Genomic DNA, 21,677 nt, shown 5'->3' with positions numbered 1-21,677 from the left:
TCTAACATTGATCAGATCCTCTCTAATTTAATGTGTCCACATCCACAAACACAATGAGAACATCAGCTGTCCACCTCTGCAACCTGTAACCTCACAAAGCTCCTTAGTTTTCTTTTCATGTGTGTCTGACAGTCAATGTGGCACAGTTTCTCCGTCATCGGCCCCCTCTCTCTTTTGCTTCTCTCTTTTGGTGTTCAAAGGCTTCTCAGCTCTATTGGACTGGTCACAGCTTACGTTCGTCAAGATGGCAATGCACAGGCATTTCCATAAAGACCCAAAGCAACTCTGTCTCTTTCTCTCATTAATGCACTGATGTTTTGTGCGATAGTGATGTTACGAACACTGGGTTGCTCTGAATCTACATACGCACATTTCTTCATAAACATGTGGTTGTGTATCTGTTTGTGTCTTTATATGTAAGGCAAAGCGGTATGTGAGTGTTAAATGAGCGCAAACACCGCATGGGCCCATGCTGAAAACATCCGGACCTTCCACATGCATACATTAGGAATCAATACTGCAGTCGCAACACAATTATCCACATTCGTGAGATATAATAATTAGGATTTTTAATCTGTATTTTTTGAGAAATTTCACCAAATGCAGATTATAATCCAAAGAAAATGCAACATTGTGGCACACATAACTCTAGTAGATAAAAATAAACAAATAAAGAAAGAAAGAAAGAAAGATCCTGAAGTTTGAAAGTTCAAGGGCCAGATTTACTAACAACTTGTGCCAGCGCACACCATCTTTTGGCGTTAAAATAGTACTGTCAAGATTTACTAAAGACACACAGTGAAGAATTAGAGCTGAAAAGGCATGGACATTTTTGCGCCTGAGCTTATGGAATATGCATTTGTAGGAGCTTCCCTTTCAGACGCAAAATTTATGGGTGGAGAGTATTAAAAATGAATCACGCAACGCTATTTACTAACTTTTATTTAACGCCCAAAAAGCATGTCTTAAACTATTTTGCTCTTGAAATGGCTGCATTTGTTGCTGCTAGGAGGAGGCACCACAGAGAATAGACAGCGCGTGGTAGAAGAGAGAGGATTTTTCCACACAAATTCCTTACACTAATTTGCGCTGCACTTGGTATGTTGCGTTGGTCATTACGGAAATGAGATGTTGTGTCTGTGTTCTTTAATTTGTACTTTGTCAGTAAATCACCCGCAAAAATTTCCACGCCAATCAGTGCTGTTTTGGAATTAGCTCTCACGATAATTTGCCCTGTTTAGTAAATCTGGCCCCTAGAGATCTACAGACAGACTCATGGGCCAAAGTGAAAAACTTAATTTCCCAGAATGCTATTATTGGTTTATTTATTCACTTATTTATTTTGGTATTGCAAAGAAGGACAATCCGCTTTCTGCTTTCAATTCCATTAATTCCATCTTGTGAACTGAAAGATTCTTCAATTCCGAATCTTGTCCAAATAAACTGCATGAGGCACAGTGGACATACACAATACAATTAATGGACGCTGAGCCATTTGTGAGTTTATAAAATAATGGCAGCCATCTATGCTTACTGATATGGAACATGGCTTATTTTCATGGCAAAATTATACGTGAAGCTATTTGTATTTAACTGTTATCGACCAGCATTCACACACAGCTGTCTCAATAACAGCCAGGAGAGCCAAAGGTAGCACGCACACACAGTAACATATTGCCTCACCTGGCAGCAAGAAAGTGAGTACAAATGGAGGCACAACCCATTAATGAGAGAAAATATTGTGCAAACCCTTTTGGCACACTGTGAGAATGATAGCAGTACTGCAGAAAAACACCAAAACTGCACTAATGTTATTTTGTCAAAGTGTCAAAAACATTCCAAGTTAAAATCTCAGCAGGGTCTGGGAGTATTGAGAGGTCATAGCATACAGTAGCAGCGCTTAATTAATCTGCAAGCGAACTCATAGAACAGCCTATCTCAACCCACCGGACTCCAGACCATAGCTTGATAGAGTCACGGGATATCAAAAGATACATCATCCAAGCAGTAGGATGTAAAGTTGTCTGAAAATATTGGCTATGAGTTTGAATGCAACTTCACAGAAACTGTTCACCAGAGGAAACCGATTTAGCCTTGGGATAAGACTTGCAGTTTTATAGCTGGGTAGAGTAATTCACACTATCACTGTATGTTGCTGAATATAATTAATAGCTGTAGTTGAAATGTTTTGTTGCAGTTGTTGTCTTTATTTTGTTGTAACTTTTTGTCTGTTTCAATTGGCTGTATTCCTACTTACCCTTTATTTAAAAAAAAGGTAACTTTTTATTTTTTTGTATTATAAATATGTTGATTGAACTCAATGATTAATAGTAACTGACTAGTTTTACAATATTTTTTTATTGTAAAGCTACTTATTTGAGAATAAAGTGAGAATAGAATTGAAGATTGGTAAGAAGAAAAAAAAATTATATATTTATGTTTGAGGTCTTGTGATTTCTTATTCAGAGGCCTGTAGTATTACAGTTTTTCAGATTTTTTAACAACTTCTAGCTTTTTTATAACACTGTACATTTTTTTAAAAATAGATCTTACATAATGAAATTGCTAGTAAAACAATTTACTAAATTGTATTAAAAAAAAAAAATTCAACCTACAGTAACAATGAATTCTACAAATAAACAGGGTCACCTTTGAAAACCCAGAGCAAAGAAACAAGGAGAAAGCATGAGACAGTCAGATTGAGAAGTAGTGCAGGACTGAGAAGAGCTGGAGTAGAGTGGGAATAGGAGGAAAAGGTGAAGAGGAACCTGAGGGAGAAGAGAGTGTGAGAGTAGATGGCATTGAAAGAGTCGAGGAAAGAGACAAGATGGTATAAGGGGTGAGTAGAGAGGAAGAGGAGATTTGAGAGGGAGAGAACATAGAGTCTCAAATCCGATGAGAGTCATTCAAGTTGAATCTGTTGCGAGTTATGATCTCTTGCTGGCAGGGGCAGACTGGGACAAAATTGCAGGCCGGGAAATCTCACACTCATCCAGGCCATCTCATACATACAAATTTTGAAAAAAGTGTAAATCCCTATGGCTGGGGCCGCACAAAAATAATTAAATGTTATCTCTCGAACTTCCATTTTCCTTTTAAGTCTCTTAATTTTCCCTGACATCTCTCTGTCCTTCGTGTGTTTACTTTTTTCACTAATTTTCTTGAACCTGTCACTTTTTCATTAACACATCTCCACCTTGTTGCAAAACAACCAACTCATTGTAATTTGTTTGCACATAGAATACATTTATTTTAGAAAAAAATAACTATTACATTAGAACCATGCGTTATTGTTTTATCTTGCCTAAATGTCAAAATTAGTACATTAATAGCTACATCTTGAACATATCTTTACAGAAAAATCTTAACCCTGAACATGTTTTTGCATTATCATGGGTCATGTTTTGTCCTAAATAAAATTAACCATGGTGTTATTAGGCCTATGCTAAAAGTATAGTAACCATGTTTTTTTGGCGGATTAATTACCATTTGTATAACCAAATTTTACTACAAATACCATGGTGAAATACCAGGCTAATTTTCGTAAGGGTTGTGTCTGCCTTAGCTCCCTCTAAACCTGTAATAAAACGATGTGAATATTTGTCTGCTATTCCTACTCTTTACAATAGTTATATATCCTTTTGGTAATTTTTCAGTAATTGACTTCTACTGCTAATATTTGCTAGCAGTTTAAATGTTTAACGAAGTAAACAAAGACAAAACTGCAATAGTCTGTTTACAGATGTAACTGACCTGAACTGAACAGGACAGTTTAGCCTCTCTGCTCCACCTGGGCACTTCCACTCCATTCTCGAGTCTCGCATCCTTTTGGCGGACGCGCGGATGCGAGGAGCCTGCGCGAGGCGAATTGCGTGAGCCTGCGCGAGGCGAATTGCGTTGCCAGTCCAGACTAACCTACTCATGATTTATTAGAGATTTATTATTGAATGGCGAATTCGGAAATAATCACTTTAGTACATTCGGCAGGCAACAAAAACAACAACAACAAAATAATTGTAGGGCAGTGGGCCAAATTGGCTGCCAGGCCACCGGGAATTCACCGGGTGCTCCCGATAAGCAGAATGTAAGCAGAACTATATCGTACAAAAAAAGGAGAAAAGCAAGGATGCCATTATTAGTCCTGGAGTTTTAAAATAATTTCATTTTCTTATGATTTGGGACAATGAACAATTAATGGTCATCAATGTAAAATAGGTCATGGTAACATGTAAACATGCACATTCTTTTCATGCTGTTGTTTTATGTCACTCTTGCTATTAACTCCACTGCATTTTAGTATTAATATATTCAGTCATGTCATTAATTATAGAGAAAGATGATGAATGAATTGGTAAATGCATGTCAGTAACCTTTTTAAATACAAGGCTGTTCCAGTGCCCTTGCTGTCTGTATATTGATTTATGCTAATTTCTTCCAATGCTTAAAGGAAAAAAAATGTGTGCTTCACACTGACCAAATATGAGCACATTAATATTCATATTGCAATATTCATATGCATGTTAACGTGGTTAAAGAGCTCCATATGACAAAAACCTTGAAAGGTTAAATGCGTTAGCTATGCTTTCAATGAATCCTTTCATGGACAGCCAAATCTCAATACAGAAAAAATTGAGGAAACCCGTTGCCTTAAATTTTTTTAAGTAAATAATAATTTTAAAAAAATAAGTTAAGTGAACCTGACAATTCACTTAACTTAATTGTTTTAATTATTATTTACTTGATAATTTTAAGGCAATGGGTTTCCTACATTTTTTTAAGTTAAGTCAACTTATCACTTTTTACAGTGTAGTTTCTGAGAGAAGTGATGTAAAATTGGCATATCCTCATGAACTTCATTAATGATTTCATTCTAATTTTATGCATAGACAGTTTTGTTACACTTCAGTTCATGTGCAAGAACATACACCACTTTTTGACTATAAATGTTAATATTTTTGCTTGATATGAAAAGATCTCAGCTTGGCAATTGACTGATCGCACCCCACCAGAAATAAAGAGCCACAGTTTCAACTGAAAATCTGTAATACATTTCATAGCAACTTTCCCAAAGCACCTAAACTCTCACAGCATACTGAATTTATCAAACGTTTCTGCTAAACACCTGTCAAACAACAAAATAAATAGGCTACGTTACTAAAAAATCTAAATACATTCTCTGTTAATTTCAAAACCTTCTATATAAAGGCCACAGACGGGATGTGCGGCGCCATGTCTCACTCTCGTTCCAGACGGGGGACCCCCTGACGGAAAGCTTCAACCTCAAGGATCATTACAGTGCCAGACCAAACTAATCAACGCAGTGTTGGAGCTAATGAAACTCATCCATACCCATCAAGTGATGGACATAGCAGGCTAACAGAGTTACCATGGGGATGCAGTGATGGAAATATGTCTTCACAACTCAGATTTTTCAAGAGAAAAAACAACAACTGAGATTATAAATATATATTTTTAACCAAGCTCAAAAGGTTGGCAAGTGCACTAATCATACTGCATTTCAAATCCATCTGTAGTCCCACTGGGTGGAACATTTAGTAGTAGAACTTCATTAAGTTAAATAGTAGTACAGCATTTGTAATAGCAGTACTGCTAATAGTAGGAATGAGTGTTCAAAAATTGTAGAGATAATAAACGCTGCCTTTCATAACCTATTGAGAATTATTGCACACATCTTACTTTAATGTAATTATTATAAGCGAGCTAGAATTTGTTCTGAGGATATACTTCTGTAACATCTGGGAATGCATGACTGTAGCCATATGAAACATCCCAGAGCTGGGTATTACAGCTTTCCCTGCTGGAGCTTCTGTGATTGTCTTACTGGGTCTCTAATACACTTTGTAATGAGTGGATAATGTTTTGCTAATGTCATGGAGAGGAAAGCTGAGCTGATGAGGAAGAAGAAAATTAGCCATTGCACATGGGATTTCTACTTTCTAAACACTTAAAATGGGTATATTTACCCTCCAGTGGCTGCTATCTAAGCTAAATACACATGGATATGCTGTGGGGTAGGAAGACTGATAAATAAACACTCATTTTCTACACATTAATCCTCACATCTCAAACTATTTCTATGTAGCGTACCATTAGGAGACTCAGGACATTTAAGGGCTGAAATAAGATGCATGCAGTACATAAGGCACATATGTTCTTGTTATTCAAGAACATAAGGCACTTTCATTGTGAGATGAGTTATAAATCCTTCGCAAACTGCAGTGCCATTCCTAAACACTGAGAAAAACACCTCAGTGACATCCAGTCCCAATTAAGAATTATTGTGAGAGAGTTGCAAAGTAGTCTCGCACAAATACACACACACAGAAAGAAGCTGTGCTGAAATGTAGCCTGAGAGAGAACATCTGCCCATGCTCCTCCTCTCCCCACATCCAGAGAATTAGAAAAATAACAGAGTGGAAAACAACACAATGAGACTGGAAGAAGGAGAGAGAGGGAGGACAGAACCCAGAACAACATCTGAAAAAAAAAAACCCCAAAAAAACACAATCTTTCCAAAACTCCCTTCTCACAGTCTCACAACATCCCATTAGTTAATTTACAATGTCAACAACAACAGTGCATGCTACAGCTGTCACTCCAATTCTGACTGCAACATCCCACAACTTCTTATAAAACATTTAATAGTGGCCTATTAATCACATGTAATCTCAAAATGAATAGGCTGCTGTACAATCTGTCACATGCACAATAAACTTTGTTTAAAACCTCATAATGGTGTCTGGAGATGTGATGCAGTGGTTAGAGTGGTTAGAGCATGGACATCTCCAATGAGATGTGGTGGCTATGTTTTCCAATCATTTATCAAAATAAACTTCTGTGTAATGTTGTGCTACTACAGATGCAGTATGTTTAGATACACTTATGTTTAAATGCATATTAAACAGTATGTTTAAATACACAGCATATTTAAATATTTATAGTTTATAATGTTTAACTACATTATAAAGTGATTAAATATCTCTGTTGTTATTTCCCATGGGGAAAAAATAAATAAATTCACAGAATAAACGCTGACCTTACAGTATGTGACAACATGCCCCAATAGCATGATATATTGTCATAGTAATTTGTCACAATGGGAACCTGCCAAAAAATTTAACATCCAAACATTAAAAGAAAAAAAAGTGTTCAATTGATAATAATAATAATGCATTTTTAATCATTTAAAAATAAAAAAATCAGATTTTTCATTGCATATCAAAACAACCCTTTCCTGTATTTTTATTATAACAGAAATCTAAACTATAATTTCATTGATTACTTCATTGTTTTCAAAGCCTCCACACTTATATAACAGTGCTTGTTATTTCTCAGGAAATGTGTCTAGGATTGAGTGAGTGTATGCAATACAGCAGCAGCAGCAGTGACTGTGGAGAAACAGGATGAGCATGAGGATAAGAAAGACATATTCACTGACAATAGGATTCTGAGACTGGTCACAGCATTGCAATGTACAGAGACCTATAGCAACACTTATTTCTATAAAAAATTAAGAGATTAAAAAAGTGCAAATACATATTCACAAAAAGGTATGTGTTGTGCGTTGTACAGCTGCAAGAACTGAGAATTCAAGAACTGCAAAAAGAGAATTCATCCGCAAACTTCTGGCATAAAATTGGCATTTTCTCCTTGGTAGAAAAACACTGTATCTTTCTGTCGTATTTCAGCTCGGCTAATGTCCGTCATGTGCACTGAGCGCTCTCTCCTCCACATCATGAGTAAACGCCCCTTACTGCTGATTGGCTACACGTTTGTTTTGGTACTTGGCCAGACTCGGCCCATTTTCTAAAGCGTTTTTGAAAAAAATGCATAAACCACCTTCAAGACAAGTATTATATAATTATTTCTTGGCATGAAAGATCAGTGTGTACTTAAGGCTAGACAGTTGATATATTGCCAGATCTCTGTGAAAATAGGTCGAGGGTCTTTATGAGGAACGCAAATGCAAATAGCACATTATGCTCAATCAGAATTGCACTATGAAAATCAGCCTTGCACCTGATGTGTTTGTAAACGCTGGTATTAGACATGGGGCTCCCTCAGGAAAAAAAAAAAAAAAAAAAAACTCTTCATGAATTGGGTTCAGAAAGTTCAGATATGGGTATACAAAATGTACTGTGAAATATTTGAAGCATGACAGAAAGGGCAAAACAGAACAAGAACTAACGGGAGGTCAGAGCCGAGTCTGTACATGTGCTGCATGAAAGAGTAAATCAAGGTGAATCTGACAAATACTAAAGGTAAAAGGTGACAGAGAAAGAGACAGAAGGACAGAAAGGGAGGTGGAGGTCATTTGTTCAGACTCACAGTGGAGAAGTTGTGAGCTCCACAGGGCTCTCCGCGGTACTTGCAGGCCAGAAGCATATCTTCCAGCTGGTGGCCCAATCGGTCCATGAACTCCAAGCTGGTGCCTTCGAAGCGCCGTGGAGGCAGGAAAAGACGGAAATCTGACAGCTTGCTAAACCATGCCCCTCTGTCATCTTGAAGCAGGTCCAGCACCAGGGGTCTGGCTGTGCGGTTGGCCAGCAACAGTCCGAGCCAGTGACCCGCGAAGTACAGATCGCTCTTAGTGAGGTGATACAAACGTACGGGGTTATTGTTGCAGATGGTGACCGTGGGAAAAGCCAGTTCTCTTGCCCACTCTGTGTGGACTCTTGTGTGAGTGGGAAAGGCCAGCCAGTGAAGCAGCCGATTCGAGGACCAGGACAACAGAAGACCCAGACAAGTACAGAAGGCTAGCATCCAAACGGCCCGACGGCTGAGAGAGTTCGACGGAGAGCAGATGTGCCGCAATCCGTGGAGGTGAGTCCGCGCTAGGAGGGCTGCGGTGATGCGGGACAGATCATCTCGTGGTGCTCCGGGTCGGTCGTGGTGACGGCGTGCCCTGCGTTGGCCCAGCGTGGGCGAGGCAGGGCGCAGATAGCGGCCTTGCAGAGCCATGAGGGCCCACAGAGCTGCTAGAGCAGCAGGGGGGACGGCTTCATCTCCCAGCCAGGCCTCCACGGCCGGGGCCCTCATGGGGCTCCAGGAGCACAGAGAGAGCCACAAATCTAACGTTCAGAGTCCAGCTATCAAGTCATGTACTGTTGTAGCACCTGCAGGACTCCTCAAAGTTTAATTGAAGCATACAACCCCAACTCTACTTCGAGTTCCACTTTAATATCCTGTCAAACTTCATTTCTGGATTGAATAATCACATTCATTCACAAACACACGCTCCCTAAGGCACCCAAAATTCAGAATGTGTCTTCATACCTGCTGGCAACTCTCTTTAACCCCTCAGGCAATATCCCCAGGCTATTTTTCTTGTTCCTCTCTCTTTCTAGCTCTCTCTCTCACTCCCCCCCCCCCCCCCTCAGTCCATCTGGTCAGGGTGCCCAGACTTGGCTTTAGGGACAGCCTGCAATCTCCCTCTGAGCTTCTCCCAGAATCTCCCGAAGTTCAGCGCGAGCGAATCAGAAACAATGAGGCAGTTACATGGGAAGTGATCTTAATGAGAGAAAATATTCAATAGATTCAAGTCAGATTGTAAGAGAGAATAATGAAAAAGAGATGGACTGTGGGAGGCAGCGCCAGCTGAGTCACAAGAAAGAAGGATTTGAGAGAGTCTCCAGGCAGGCTGACCTGTTGGTGAAATAGACTGTCTCGGGCAACCCTTTTCCTCACTCCCTGAAGAGAGGGTTTTTCAAAGACTAGCTACAGCTGACCCCACGATCACACTCATCGTCTTGTTGCCTTTTTTTCTCTAGCTTTGACAGTGATACATTACTGACCCTTTGCCTTCCCATCTCTATGTGTCTCTGTCCTCAACTACAGGGGCACATGGGCAAAAGCCTGGTGTTACAGAGGTCGTACTTCATGCTAGTTCACACACGCACACACACACACACTGACTCTTGCCTGCAGGAGGGCTGAATGCTGCTGATGTGGGATCTGTTCTGACATGGTCCGAATTCAGCATCTCACTCTCTCTCTCTCCCTCCCCTTTCCATCCTTCTTTTAGACTGAAACGGCATCCTTTATCTTCTTCTCCTTTGTTTTTTCTTCGCTAAAAAATATCCAATCCCAGAAAATCTAATTCTTCAATTTGCGTCCATGTCCCTCCTCTTTCCTCTGTCAATCAAAGCGCGCTTGCTCCTCCCCCTGCCTCTTGCATGCCTCCTCTTGTCCTTTATCGTTGTCTGAATGCTTCACTTCTGCCTCTTCAGTTGCTCGAAAGAGAGAGAGTGTGAGCGAGCGACAGAAGCTGTTCGGCATGTGAGCCTTTGCTTGCCTTTCCACTGTTTAATTGCTCTGCTGTTGCTGCCACTGCGCTCTCGTCTTCCCTTTCGCGCTCTGTCGGTCTGTTCGCTCAGCATTCCTCTCCTCCTCCTGGGTCACTCCATCCATTCACTCCTCCTCCTGCTCTGTCGTTTCTGTTCGCTCTGCACTCCTCCGTGTCCACACAGCCAGCGCCTGGCTCAGCCTGTGCCAGTTCTCTCTCTCTCACACTCTCTTTCTTACTTACTTGCTCTCTCTCTCTCTCTCTCTCTCTCTCTCTCTCGGTCTCTCTCTCCCTCAAACTCTCTTTATTCGCCTGTATGTTTCTTTCACTATCTGCTTCCTTGAACAAGGCGGAAAAGAAACAAAAGAGCCCCTCTAATGTTTCTCTTCATGAGCTTGTTAAAAAGTAAAATGGTGTCCTGTGTGTGAGTGTGTAGGAGGGTTGCTTTTGAGCAGGAAGAAAAGCCAAAAGAACTGACTGGTGTCCCATACTTCCTATCTCTCATGCTTATATTTTCTGTCACCTTTTTTTATGTCTTTTACATACATATTTGGTGCTTCTTTATTTTTTGGAAAAAAGGTTTGGCACAACAACAAAAAAATGCTAGATTCTTCAAGCATGACTCAAACATTATTTACTAAAGATTTGCATGACAGTGTTGGGGATGGAGACAGTGACCTGTCAGAGTCTCTGCCACATGAGTGCATGTAGATGATATTTTCCAATAGGCAGACAGACACAGAGTTACCGATCACCAAATATTTAGAGAACAACAGATGGAGCGAGAGTTGGATGGGGTGGGGTGGAGGGGGTTCTTTAATCACAAACTGAATATATCACAACAGTACAGTAACATACCGTTTTGATTAGATTCAAGATTCAAGAGTTTTATTTGTCACATACACAATTATACAGAGTATAACCAGCAGTGAAATGTAGGTCAGGTCCGCTCCAAGGACAGTGCAATTATAAAGAATACAAATATTAAGAAGAAGTACAAACATAAAATAAAATAAAAGATAAGATAAAATAAGATAAGATAAGATAAAAAAATATAAATATAAATGTGCAGGTCAGTATGTTGTTGACAAATAGTAATGAGAGGAATGTGCAAAAAATAATGTGCAAAAAGTTGTACAGGGTATTTGAATAGCAGCATTATGAGGTAGAGAAAAATTATGAAGCTTATTGATATATGATATTTACATGGAGAAAAATTATGAATAACTTATTGATATGGTGATATTACATGGAGTCAAGTGATATTATGACACAGAGTTAGAGTTTAGGAGCCTGATGGCCTGGGGGAAGAAGCTCCTCCTAAGTCTCTCCGTTTTTGCCTTCAGGCTACGGAAGCGCTTACCAGATGGAAGCAAAGTGAATAGATGGTTACCAGGGTGATTTGAGTCCTTGAAGATTTTAACAGCTCTATTTTTGCAGCGTTTGAGGTAGATGTCCTGCAGAGAGGGGAGAGCAGACCCTGAGATGCGCTCAGCTAAGCGCACAACTCTCTGTAGTGCTTTGCAGTCCTGATTGGAGCTGTTTCCATACCACACTGAGATGCACTGAGTCAATACACTTTCTATGGTCCCTGAATAGAAAGTTTTCAGGATTGCTGGTGAGACCCTGAATTTCCTCAGCTGTCGCAGATGGTACAGTCTTTGCCTGGCTTTCTTAACCTGTGTTTGGATGTGTGTAGTCCAAGTCAGGTTCTCGGAGATGTTTACACCGAGGTACTTGAAGCTACTCACCCTCTCCACAGGGGTCCCACTGATCCTGAGAGGAGAGTAGGGCTGCTGCTGTCTCTTCCTAAAGTCCATGATCAGCTCTTTAGTTTTCCCCACATTCAGAGAGAGACAGTTGTCCTGGCACCATGATGTGAGACTCTCTACCTCATCCAAGTATGCGGTCTCATCGTTGTTGGAGATGAGGCCCAGAACCACAGTGTCATCAGCGAATTTGACAATGGATGTGGAGCTGTGAGAGGACACGCAGTCATGTGTGTAGAGAGAGTAGAGCAGGGGACTCAGGACACAGCCCTGTGGGGCTCCTATGTTCAGAATGATGGAGTTTGAGGTGAACTGGCCAACTTTCACCACTTGAGGTCTGCCGGTGAGGAAGTCTTGAATCCAGTCACAGAGTGAGGAGTTTAGGCCGAGGTCTGTGAGTTTAGATGCCAGCTTGATGGGGACTATAGTGTTGAAAGCTGAGCTATAGTCAATGAATAGCAGCCTTACATAATTCCCATTGTTGCTGTCCAAGTGTGTGAGGGAAGAGTGGAGAACGTGAGAAATGGCATCGTCCGTGGATCTATTTGGGCGATAGGCAAACTGAAGAGGGTCCAAAGTATCAGGGATGGAGGAGCAGATGTGGCTCTTTACAAGTCTCTCAAAAACCTTCATGACTATAGACGTGAGGGCAACTAGACACACATATTTGACACATCCCATCATTCTTTATAACATTTCACTAATTAGACAATAATGTCTTAAAAAAATCCCTGTTTTTGTTATTTGCAAAAACAATTACAAATATATATTTAACCATTTAACCAAATTAGTTATCCTCAATGAAGAACATGCACACATGGGCTCTGTAGCCTTTGTTTAAATGAGTCATCAGGAGATGAAAATAGTGTCAAATATGTTTGATGTTCTTGTGAATCTTTTTTTTTTACTTTTTTTTTTAAGTGAACAAAATAACCTTGTTAGCAACATGGACTTTAAGTACTTCACTTGAAAACCTATCATCAAAAGCTGAAAGCAGATTTTAATCCCACAAAAACTGTTGAATAAATTCTTACAAATACATTAATGAAAACAACAAAACATCAAATGGAAGATGCAATTAGAAACTTACTTATACCAGGATTACTTTTTTGGATCTGCTGGTCTTGAATTAGCGAATTGCAAGTCTCAAATATGTAACGTTGTCCACAGTGGTGCAGAAAGTTTGATAATTCGTGATTATTCAATCTTTATTATACTGGCAAATATATTTTTATCATATTATGTAACTATAAACCAAAAGGAATTCCGTAACATAAAATTGAGACTGTTTTAGAGTTACATTTGCAATATTTATCTATTTTTCCATATTGCATTACTAGTCCCAGTTGTATGTATTTTTTATAAACCTAATAAAATTACAATAAATGTGATGTATTATTCATTGGTAAGACTTGGAGACTTGGGACTTGGGAACTGACTTTAAGGTTCACACCTGGGACTTGACTTTGTCTTGTAAAACATTGTTTTGGACCTGTTTAGCAGTTGTCTGCTTGTCCTCGTAGGCAATAGATTGTTAGATTGGAAAGAAAAAAATATTTAAATAATTTAGCATAAAAGGCCATTCTAATTCCAGCAAGCAAACAACAAAGAAATTGGCACTGATGTAAGGCCAGTGGTGAACTGGTGTGCAGCCTCGCATAAAACACATGTTAATTCATTTCCAATAGAAAGATTCATATTCTCTTCATCATCCTCAAATCACGCGTACAGTCTACAACTTCAGTCTGGAGCCTTTCAGCCATTACTTATCAGTTATAGCATCACATTTCCCCTAGGATCTCATATCCTCCGAAGAGCATTCAAGCAGCCTGGACATCAGTGCATCTATTAACTGCTGCTTGATTCAGTTTCAGTAAGTACAATCCAGAACATTTGCATCTGCATTGTGCCTTTCATTATAAAACTGTGGTAAGTACAATAAAAAGGACAGAAGAATCATTTAGCTTATATTAATTTTCCCAGTATGTGGGGCATTCAGTTTCACAGCAAGCATGTAACTGATTTTATTATGCTTTCTTTCAGGCAGATGCTTTACTTAGTGCCCATATGATCTCAGCATGAAACTAGCCCTTCAACATGACCTCTTATCTTACTATGCTAACAAACACAGCTGAGTACAAAAGAACATAAGCATAAAATTCACAACGATCCGAAGAAAGTATAGTTCTTTAACAGAGCACGTTGTCTCACAAAGGCCTGAATAAACAGCTTACATATTTACATGTGACATGCATTTATCTCAACACAATGTGTCACACAATGTATCACAACACAAGATGTCACACTACATGCTATACATCACAAAAATGGCCAACACAGACCGGCATTTCAAATTATTCTTTAATAATGCTATGAACCAAATCAACATGCACAGAGATGTCAACATTTAAAGAAAAAAAGTATTTAAAAATTTTAAATGTTAAAAGTTGCAGTTAAAGTTCCATTTTTAGCCACTTAATTAAAATCGAGGAGTTACATTTTAACCATTTCAAACAATTAATTGGAAAGCACCTTTTACTTTAAAATAATATTCGGTTTGCTTCTATACAAGTATACACAACTGTTTAAAATGTCTAATCCCATGGAAGGACTGTGTTCAAAGCTTTACACTCAAAATTGATTTCTTCATGGAAATTTTAAATGGGATTTTTACTTCCGGAGCCCCACTGTGCGATCTACTTTACCAAAATCAAAATGGGTTCTACAGCGAGCAAGAGGTCATGCAGCAGCTCACTAATGAAACCCTCATTCAAAGAACCATGGATTGAATTTGACACCAGATACCTGAGGGCCAAACACTCAAACCCTCTCCTAGAACCAAACAAATACTAAATTCAGCCACAGTATTACATGTCTACCAGCATTTAGGTTCTTTCCTCAAAAAAAATACATTAATAAATCAACAGATAAATAAATATACTCTATGACAAAGATGCACAGAGTGTTGCGTCGACTTACGCAACACTCTGCTCATTTTACAGGTCCTAACGCTGATAAAAATACCTGTGTGTATTAGAATGCTGATGAATATAAACTTCTCAGCTTGACAAGGTCAGTCTCTTTTTACTGAGAGCCAGTTCACACATTCACAGTCACTGCCTACAAACAAACAGGACTATGAAGTATTACTGAAATAACACTGAATTATAGATAAGCACACACACAGGGGTCTTAAATTCGTAAGATGTCATATTCAGTTCTGAATTACATGAATCATGTAAATTATAGTCTATATTTTCAATGCAATTTATGCAATGCAGTGAAAAACATCACTAAAAACATCACCTTGCATCATTGGATATTACTGTCGGCTGTTTTTATAAGAATACTATAGAAACCAATTGTCCAAACAAAGATAGTAGGACTTAAAACGGCCAATGGATTAACAAAAAAAAAATGCTTTATTGTACAAATATGTATATAATTTTTTTTTGTGTTTAGCCCCAACATTGCTGAATGAACATGTGCGTGATCTCAGCATTGAAGCTACATAATACAGAATTGCATTTGCATAGTCAGCTATACACCAGAGTGTTACATTCATTTATAGAAGTCTGGAGACAAGAAGACTGCAGCCTCATGCATAGACACGCACAGACATAAACAGACATGGGGATAACCTAACAATCTGATCTATCCCAGATTCCAGAAAGTGTCAGAAATCAGTATGAAAGGGATTTGCTTACTGTTTGTAGCCTGTTATGAAGCAGCATTATTACAAACAACAAAGCCATTCTTGAAATAAACGAGCAGACACACACACAACCTCACCAAACTGTGTCATTAGTGTTCTTTCCCACTATGAACAGATGCCTCTGTGGAATACTATATGCAGTGCAGGCACAGACTGAGATTTAGAGAAACAGCAGATTGCAGTAAAAGACATGGAAATGCTTGTGATTAAAAAAATAAATATATATTTTGAAAAAGTTTGGTAATGCTGTGTAGGAGTATTTGCACAATAGGGTATTACTTTCAACCGTAAGGACTAAGCATATCAAAACAATGCAAAAAGACATGTACTATAAGGTGTTAATGTACACTGAAGCACCAATATGCATGATTTGAGGAGCTCCTCATTTGCTGTGATAAATCAAGGGAGAAGAGCTTGTACAGCCATTTCTCTACAGATTTCTCCTCCCTAATTTACATACAATTCACTCTAGAATAAGGCATGATTGAGATTCTTCCGGACGTCGCTCAATTTATCAAGACAAGTCTATGAAAATCTCAGAATTTCAGGAAAAACTGAAACGATCCACAAAGCTCTGCTTAAATGCCAGCCAGATTGGTCAATACTTAAAAAAAGAAGAGATGCATTTCGTCAAGGTGATCAATAAGACAGTGTTCTGAATAAAGATGACTCCAATAGCACTGGTAATCAATGACCTCAGCCTGCTCTATGAGTTTTTTAATCAAGGCGTTGCCAAACGTGTCTGATGTGAGAAATGGCTTTACCCCAGATCACAGACCTACTGCTTTAAAAGCAGAAGACTATTGAAATTAATGGAAGGGGCATGCCTCATCAGACAGGAAAGGAAATTAATAGTGTGTGTGCAGGAGGGGATAGAGAGGGGGATCGAAATAGCGCATACTCTCAATGTCATCCACACTCATCTAGTAAACAATACTCAGATACTATTGAGTGCGTTGTTTGCACTGGACTATATAAGAGAAAGGAGATACAGAGAGCGATGGAGGGAGGTGAACTGTCCATCAAGACCAAATTAGAAAGCAGCAAGTAGTCACCATGATGTGAAGTGTATGTGTGTGTGTGTGTGAGGTGGTAATCACCTAGAAACACATGCAACTGACTTTAAAAGGAGAGGTGGCCATTTCAATCAGTGCACGTTCACTGTGCTGATTAGAGAGCAGCAGGCAGATATTCACCTTGCATTCAGTCTAGTTCACACTGCTAAATTTTATGGTTATGTTTCAAGCATTATAAAGCTGGTTTGCTGGGAAACACACATGGCCATGTTCACACTTATCGTTGTGAAAAGATGATGGACTAACTGGTGTCAGACAAGGTAGTGCTGATAATCAGACTGCTGCTGGTAGCACTTTATTTTGATAGTCCACTTTAGACATTCTACTAACAGTAAGTAACTTTGCAACTACATGTCAACTAGCAGTCATTAGAGTATTTTTAGACTGTCTTCTCAATATCTTCTAACACTTTATTTTGATGGGTCCACAACATACAACATACTGACTATGATAAACTTTGCAAGTATATGCCAACTTATTCTACTCTGAGAGTTAGTAGACATGTAGTTGCAAATTAATGAGAATTAGTTGGCTTGTAGTTGCAAAGTTACTTATAGTTAGTAGAATGTCTAAAGTGGACTATCAATAGGAAGTGTAACCTTGCTGCTTTATACAGCAGTTCAATAAACAAGTTAATAGAGTAACTAACATTTTAGACACAATGTTGCCGGTTATTTTGTGTATTTGTTAGGGTGGCCATATGTGCCGTTTATATGGGACACGTCCTGGCCAGGATTTTTATATTGCCTAATCCAAAGTAGTTTGACCAATAACATGTAGGTGTTGTATATAATCGACCAATCGTGGCGCGTGAGAAGGTGAGTTCTACAGAGAATGATCAAAGCAAATGCAAATACGTGCACGTTTTTTTTTTTTTGTTAGTTCATTTGACTTTAAGTGGCGCTGTGCACCAATCATTGAATGACACCAAAGTATCACGAGAGCGATTCGAAAGAGGAGCCGTCTGCTCTGCTCTCTATAGGTCTCGTGAATGTCATACAACGATCGATATGCACAGTGCAAACAGCCAAAACCTGGATATTTTAGGCAATATAGAAATGCTGGCTAGGATGTGTCCCATAAAAATGGCCCGTACCCTAGAATGTGTGCTCCTCCAATGAAAATTTGACCCTGAACCACAAAACCAGTGAAGTAGCACGGGTATATTTGTAGCAATTGCCAACAATACATTGTATGGGTCAAAATTATACAATTTTCTTTTATGCCAAAAATAATTAGTATTTTAAGTAATGATCATGTTCCATGAAGATATTTAGTAAATTTCCTACTGTAAATATATCAAAACTTAATTTATGATTAGCAATATGCTTTGCTAAGGACTTAAGTTGGACAACAAGGCGATTTTCTCAATATTTAGATTTTTTTTTTTTTTTTGCACCCTCAGATTCCAGATTTTCAAATAGTTGTATCTTGGCCAAATATTGTCTTATCCTAACAAACCATACATCAATGGAAAGCTTGATATATAAATCTCAATTTAAAAAACCCTCATGACTGGTTTTGTGGTCCAGGGTCACAAACAGAGAAATAGATCCACAGCACAACAAGTCAAGCATCTCCATGCAAAACACAGTAGCTGTGTTCTGTTCCAAAATGAATTCATGTTTTTGAATGAATTAGTTGAGTGAATGATTCCGTTACTCACTAATAACATGCTGGTTTGTTCCTGAATTAATCAGTTCTGTAAATGCAGCAGCAGTTCATTCATGTATAAAAACATTTATACATTTTGTTCTTGAATAAATCAATGATTCAACGATCGACTGAATGAATGATTGACATGAAGACAGGTTGCGTAAACAACCAATATGTACGGTGGCCGAGAGAGCTCAACACGCTGCAACTTCAGAAAACACATGCAAATAGAAAAAAACACCAGCAAATCAAGAAAACATCTTCATCATTTCTTACAGTGAAGCTTAATTAATGTTAAATCACTTGTGAGTGTCAGCTGACTCTGTATACTCTGTATAATAACATACAGTTTTATGACTATCTGTGACATGCTGCAATATATAGTACATAAAGACAGAGTGAAGCTTATTGGCTCTGTTCAGCACTGTGTGGGTGACCAGCAGGACGCCACAGCAGTCTGTCTTGCTGTAAAGCCACTGAAAATGAACTCATTAAAGAAGAGATTAGAGAGGGGGAGAGGACTATAGGGGGTGAGCTGAGATAACGGACTATGGGCAACTAAAAGAAGAACAAAATGAATGGCTGAAAGCTGAGGACAACAGAAGAGTTAAAGTTCAAAGGTAGTGAACGACAAAACGGATAACAACAATTTAATGAAAGCTAGAAGGAAGACACAATCTACGCTATCACGAGCGTCAAAGTGCACATTTTGAGTGAACATTTTTTAGCGTTTCGACGCAGCTCAAGTTCCTGGAAGGGAACGTCTCAGATTACGTATGTAACCCTGGTTCCCCGAAGGGAACGAGACGCTGCGTCTCGAGGCCATACTTCCGGCATCCCTGCGAACGGTTGCTTCATTCCTAGAAGCAAACGCCGGTTCCACTGCATGTGCTTTTATGCTTCCTGTTCAATTACGTCACCCGCCCGTGACGTCTCGCCCTTCTATTGGACAGGTTGCACATGTGATTCAGAGCGCGGTCACGCTGAAGATGTTCCCCTAGCGTTTCGACGCAGCATCTCGTTCCCTTCAGGGACGACATAGGGGATTTACTTGGAAGCCCCAATCATCTCTGACTTAAGAGAAAACGCCAATGAATATTGGCTAGTGGATAGGGGTCATAGGGTAGACGACATAGGGGTCCTTTGGAAAGAGCCACAAACTAAACCCCGTCACGACCTTGTGGCATGCAGATGTTGACAAGCTAGCGCGTGACAGACAAATGCCATGCGAAGGTCGCAACCTTCACGTCTCGCCCCAGTGCAAATTCGCTAACCTTGGTGCCCGCAAGGACCACTGAGTACATTGCTGCTGGAGATAGCCAAGCCGCTGTTCCTTTTCCCAAGAAGTCAGAAGGGATTTCGACCTTCTATGAAAGATAGCTTCAAGTCTTTCCTATTTGTTGTTACAGCTTGGCAGTAATGACAGGGAAGTGAGCATTCCGGAGAAGGGCATTACGGAGGCCACATCCTGCCCAAAGGGAGGTTACATGTGGAGACACTGATATGGACTGACCCAGGCCTGGGGCAGTACTACATACGACTGGACCCTGGGGCAGATCCTACCTAGGAATAGGGAGGAGGGCTGCCAGCAGGGCCTGACAGAGAGCTCTGTCAAAGGGAAGACATAGGTTTACCGTGAGGGAAATCGTACCGTGGACGAATACACATGTGGGATTACCCGAAGGGAGTCAGGCCATACGGACAACTAGCCGAGTACAGGGGCTGACCGGAGACCCGGGCGAGCTAGCACCAGTACTGGGCCTGGCGTCAGACTGCTCCACCCAGTCTGACTGCCAGGGGTGCTGGAGGACTCCACCAGGGTTCGCCGTCTGGGGAACTGAACTGGAGGAGGAAAAAAGGCGCTCGTATGCGTGACACCGGCCAACTCTTCCCACCACTTACCTGTTACCCAACACACGGGAAGAGACTGGCTCAACGCGGAGACTGTAAAATCTCACGAAGGTGTTCGGTGTCGCCCAGTCCGCAGCTCTACAGATGTCTGCCAAAGAGGCGCCGTGCGCCAACACATAGGAAGAGGCAATACTCCGTGTGGAGTGAGCCCTCACCCCGAGGGGGCACGGCTCGCCTTGGGATTGGTACGCCAAGGCAATGGCATCCACTATCCAGTGAGCCAACCTCTGCTTGGAGACAGCCTTCCCTTTCTGCTGACCTCTATGGCAGACAAAGAGCTGCTCAGAGCTTCCTAAGCTCCGGATACGGTCGACGTATATGCGCAACGCTCTTACGGGACACAGCAACGCAAAGGCTGGATCTGGCTCCTCCGAAGGCAGTGCTTGCAGGTTCACCACCTGATCTCGGAAGGGTGTGGTGGGAACCTTGGGCACGTATCCAGGCCTGAACACAAGGCACTCTTCACTAACCGAAAACGCTTGGAGGTCCCCGACCCTTTTGATGGAAGTGAGCGCGGTCAGGAGCGCTGTCTTAGCTGACAGAAATTTCAGCTCGACTGAGTCTAGCGGCTCAAAGGGACCCCTCTGAAGTCCAGCCAGGATGATAGAGAGGTCCGAGGAGGGCATCAGGGGTGACCTAGGGGGATTCAACCTCCTGGCACCCCTCAGGAACCTCATGATGAGATCATGCTTTCCCAGGGACCGGCCGTCCACTGAATCGTGATGGGCCGCGATAGCAGCCACATACACTTTCAAGGTGGAGGGTGACAGCCTACGCTCCAACCTTTCTTGCAGAAAAGAAAGCACTACTCCAATCGTGCATCTTCAGGGGTCTTCCCGGCGAGAAGAACACCAGTTCGCGAATAGACTCCACTTCAGTGCATAGGCTTGCCTTGTTGAAGGAGCTCTAGCCTGAGAGATGGTCTCTACCACGGCCTGTGGTAGACCACTTAAGTCTGCCGCGTCCCGTCCAGGAGCCACACATGAAGGTTCCACAGATCTGGACACGGGTGCCATATGGTGCCGAGCCCCTGAGAAAGGAGTTCCTTCCTCAGAGCGGGCGAGCTGTGACATGCGGCGTGATCGTATACCTCCCAGCCGGTTGATGTACGAGACAGCCGCAGTGTTGTCCATACGGACCAACATATGCTTGCCTAGCAGCAGTGGCCGAAACTGCCGCAAGGCCAGATGCACTGCCAACAGCTCCAGGCAGTTGATGTGACAAAGCAGTCGAGGCCCCGTCCA

The 21,677-nt window shown here is 40.7% G+C and overlaps 1 protein-coding gene across 2 annotated transcripts in view; it reads right to left on the bottom strand.

Moving 5' to 3' along the window:
• The window catches only part of LOC306869165 (acid-sensing ion channel 2), a gene marked incomplete at its 5' end in the record, with an annotated part of 448,337 nt that overhangs the window by 141,680 nt on the left and 284,980 nt on the right, over nt 1-21,677 (bottom strand). The window contains one exon of one of the 2 annotated variants that reach the window (XM_079415798.1): nt 8,350-9,060. The exons of the other annotated variant lie outside the window; for it this stretch is intronic. Within the exon in view, the coding sequence (XP_079271924.1) occupies nt 8,350-9,060 (711 nt within the window). Of the gene's footprint in view, nt 1-8,349; nt 9,061-21,677 lie in introns of those variants that run through there. 2 annotated transcript variants of the gene reach the window in all.

Source organism: Barbus barbus (genome assembly GCF_936440315.1).
Source record: "Barbus barbus genome assembly, chromosome: 4".
Classification (NCBI taxonomy): domain Eukaryota; kingdom Metazoa; phylum Chordata; class Actinopteri; order Cypriniformes; family Cyprinidae; genus Barbus; species Barbus barbus.
This window is presented reverse-complemented; position numbering and strand designations above follow the sequence as displayed.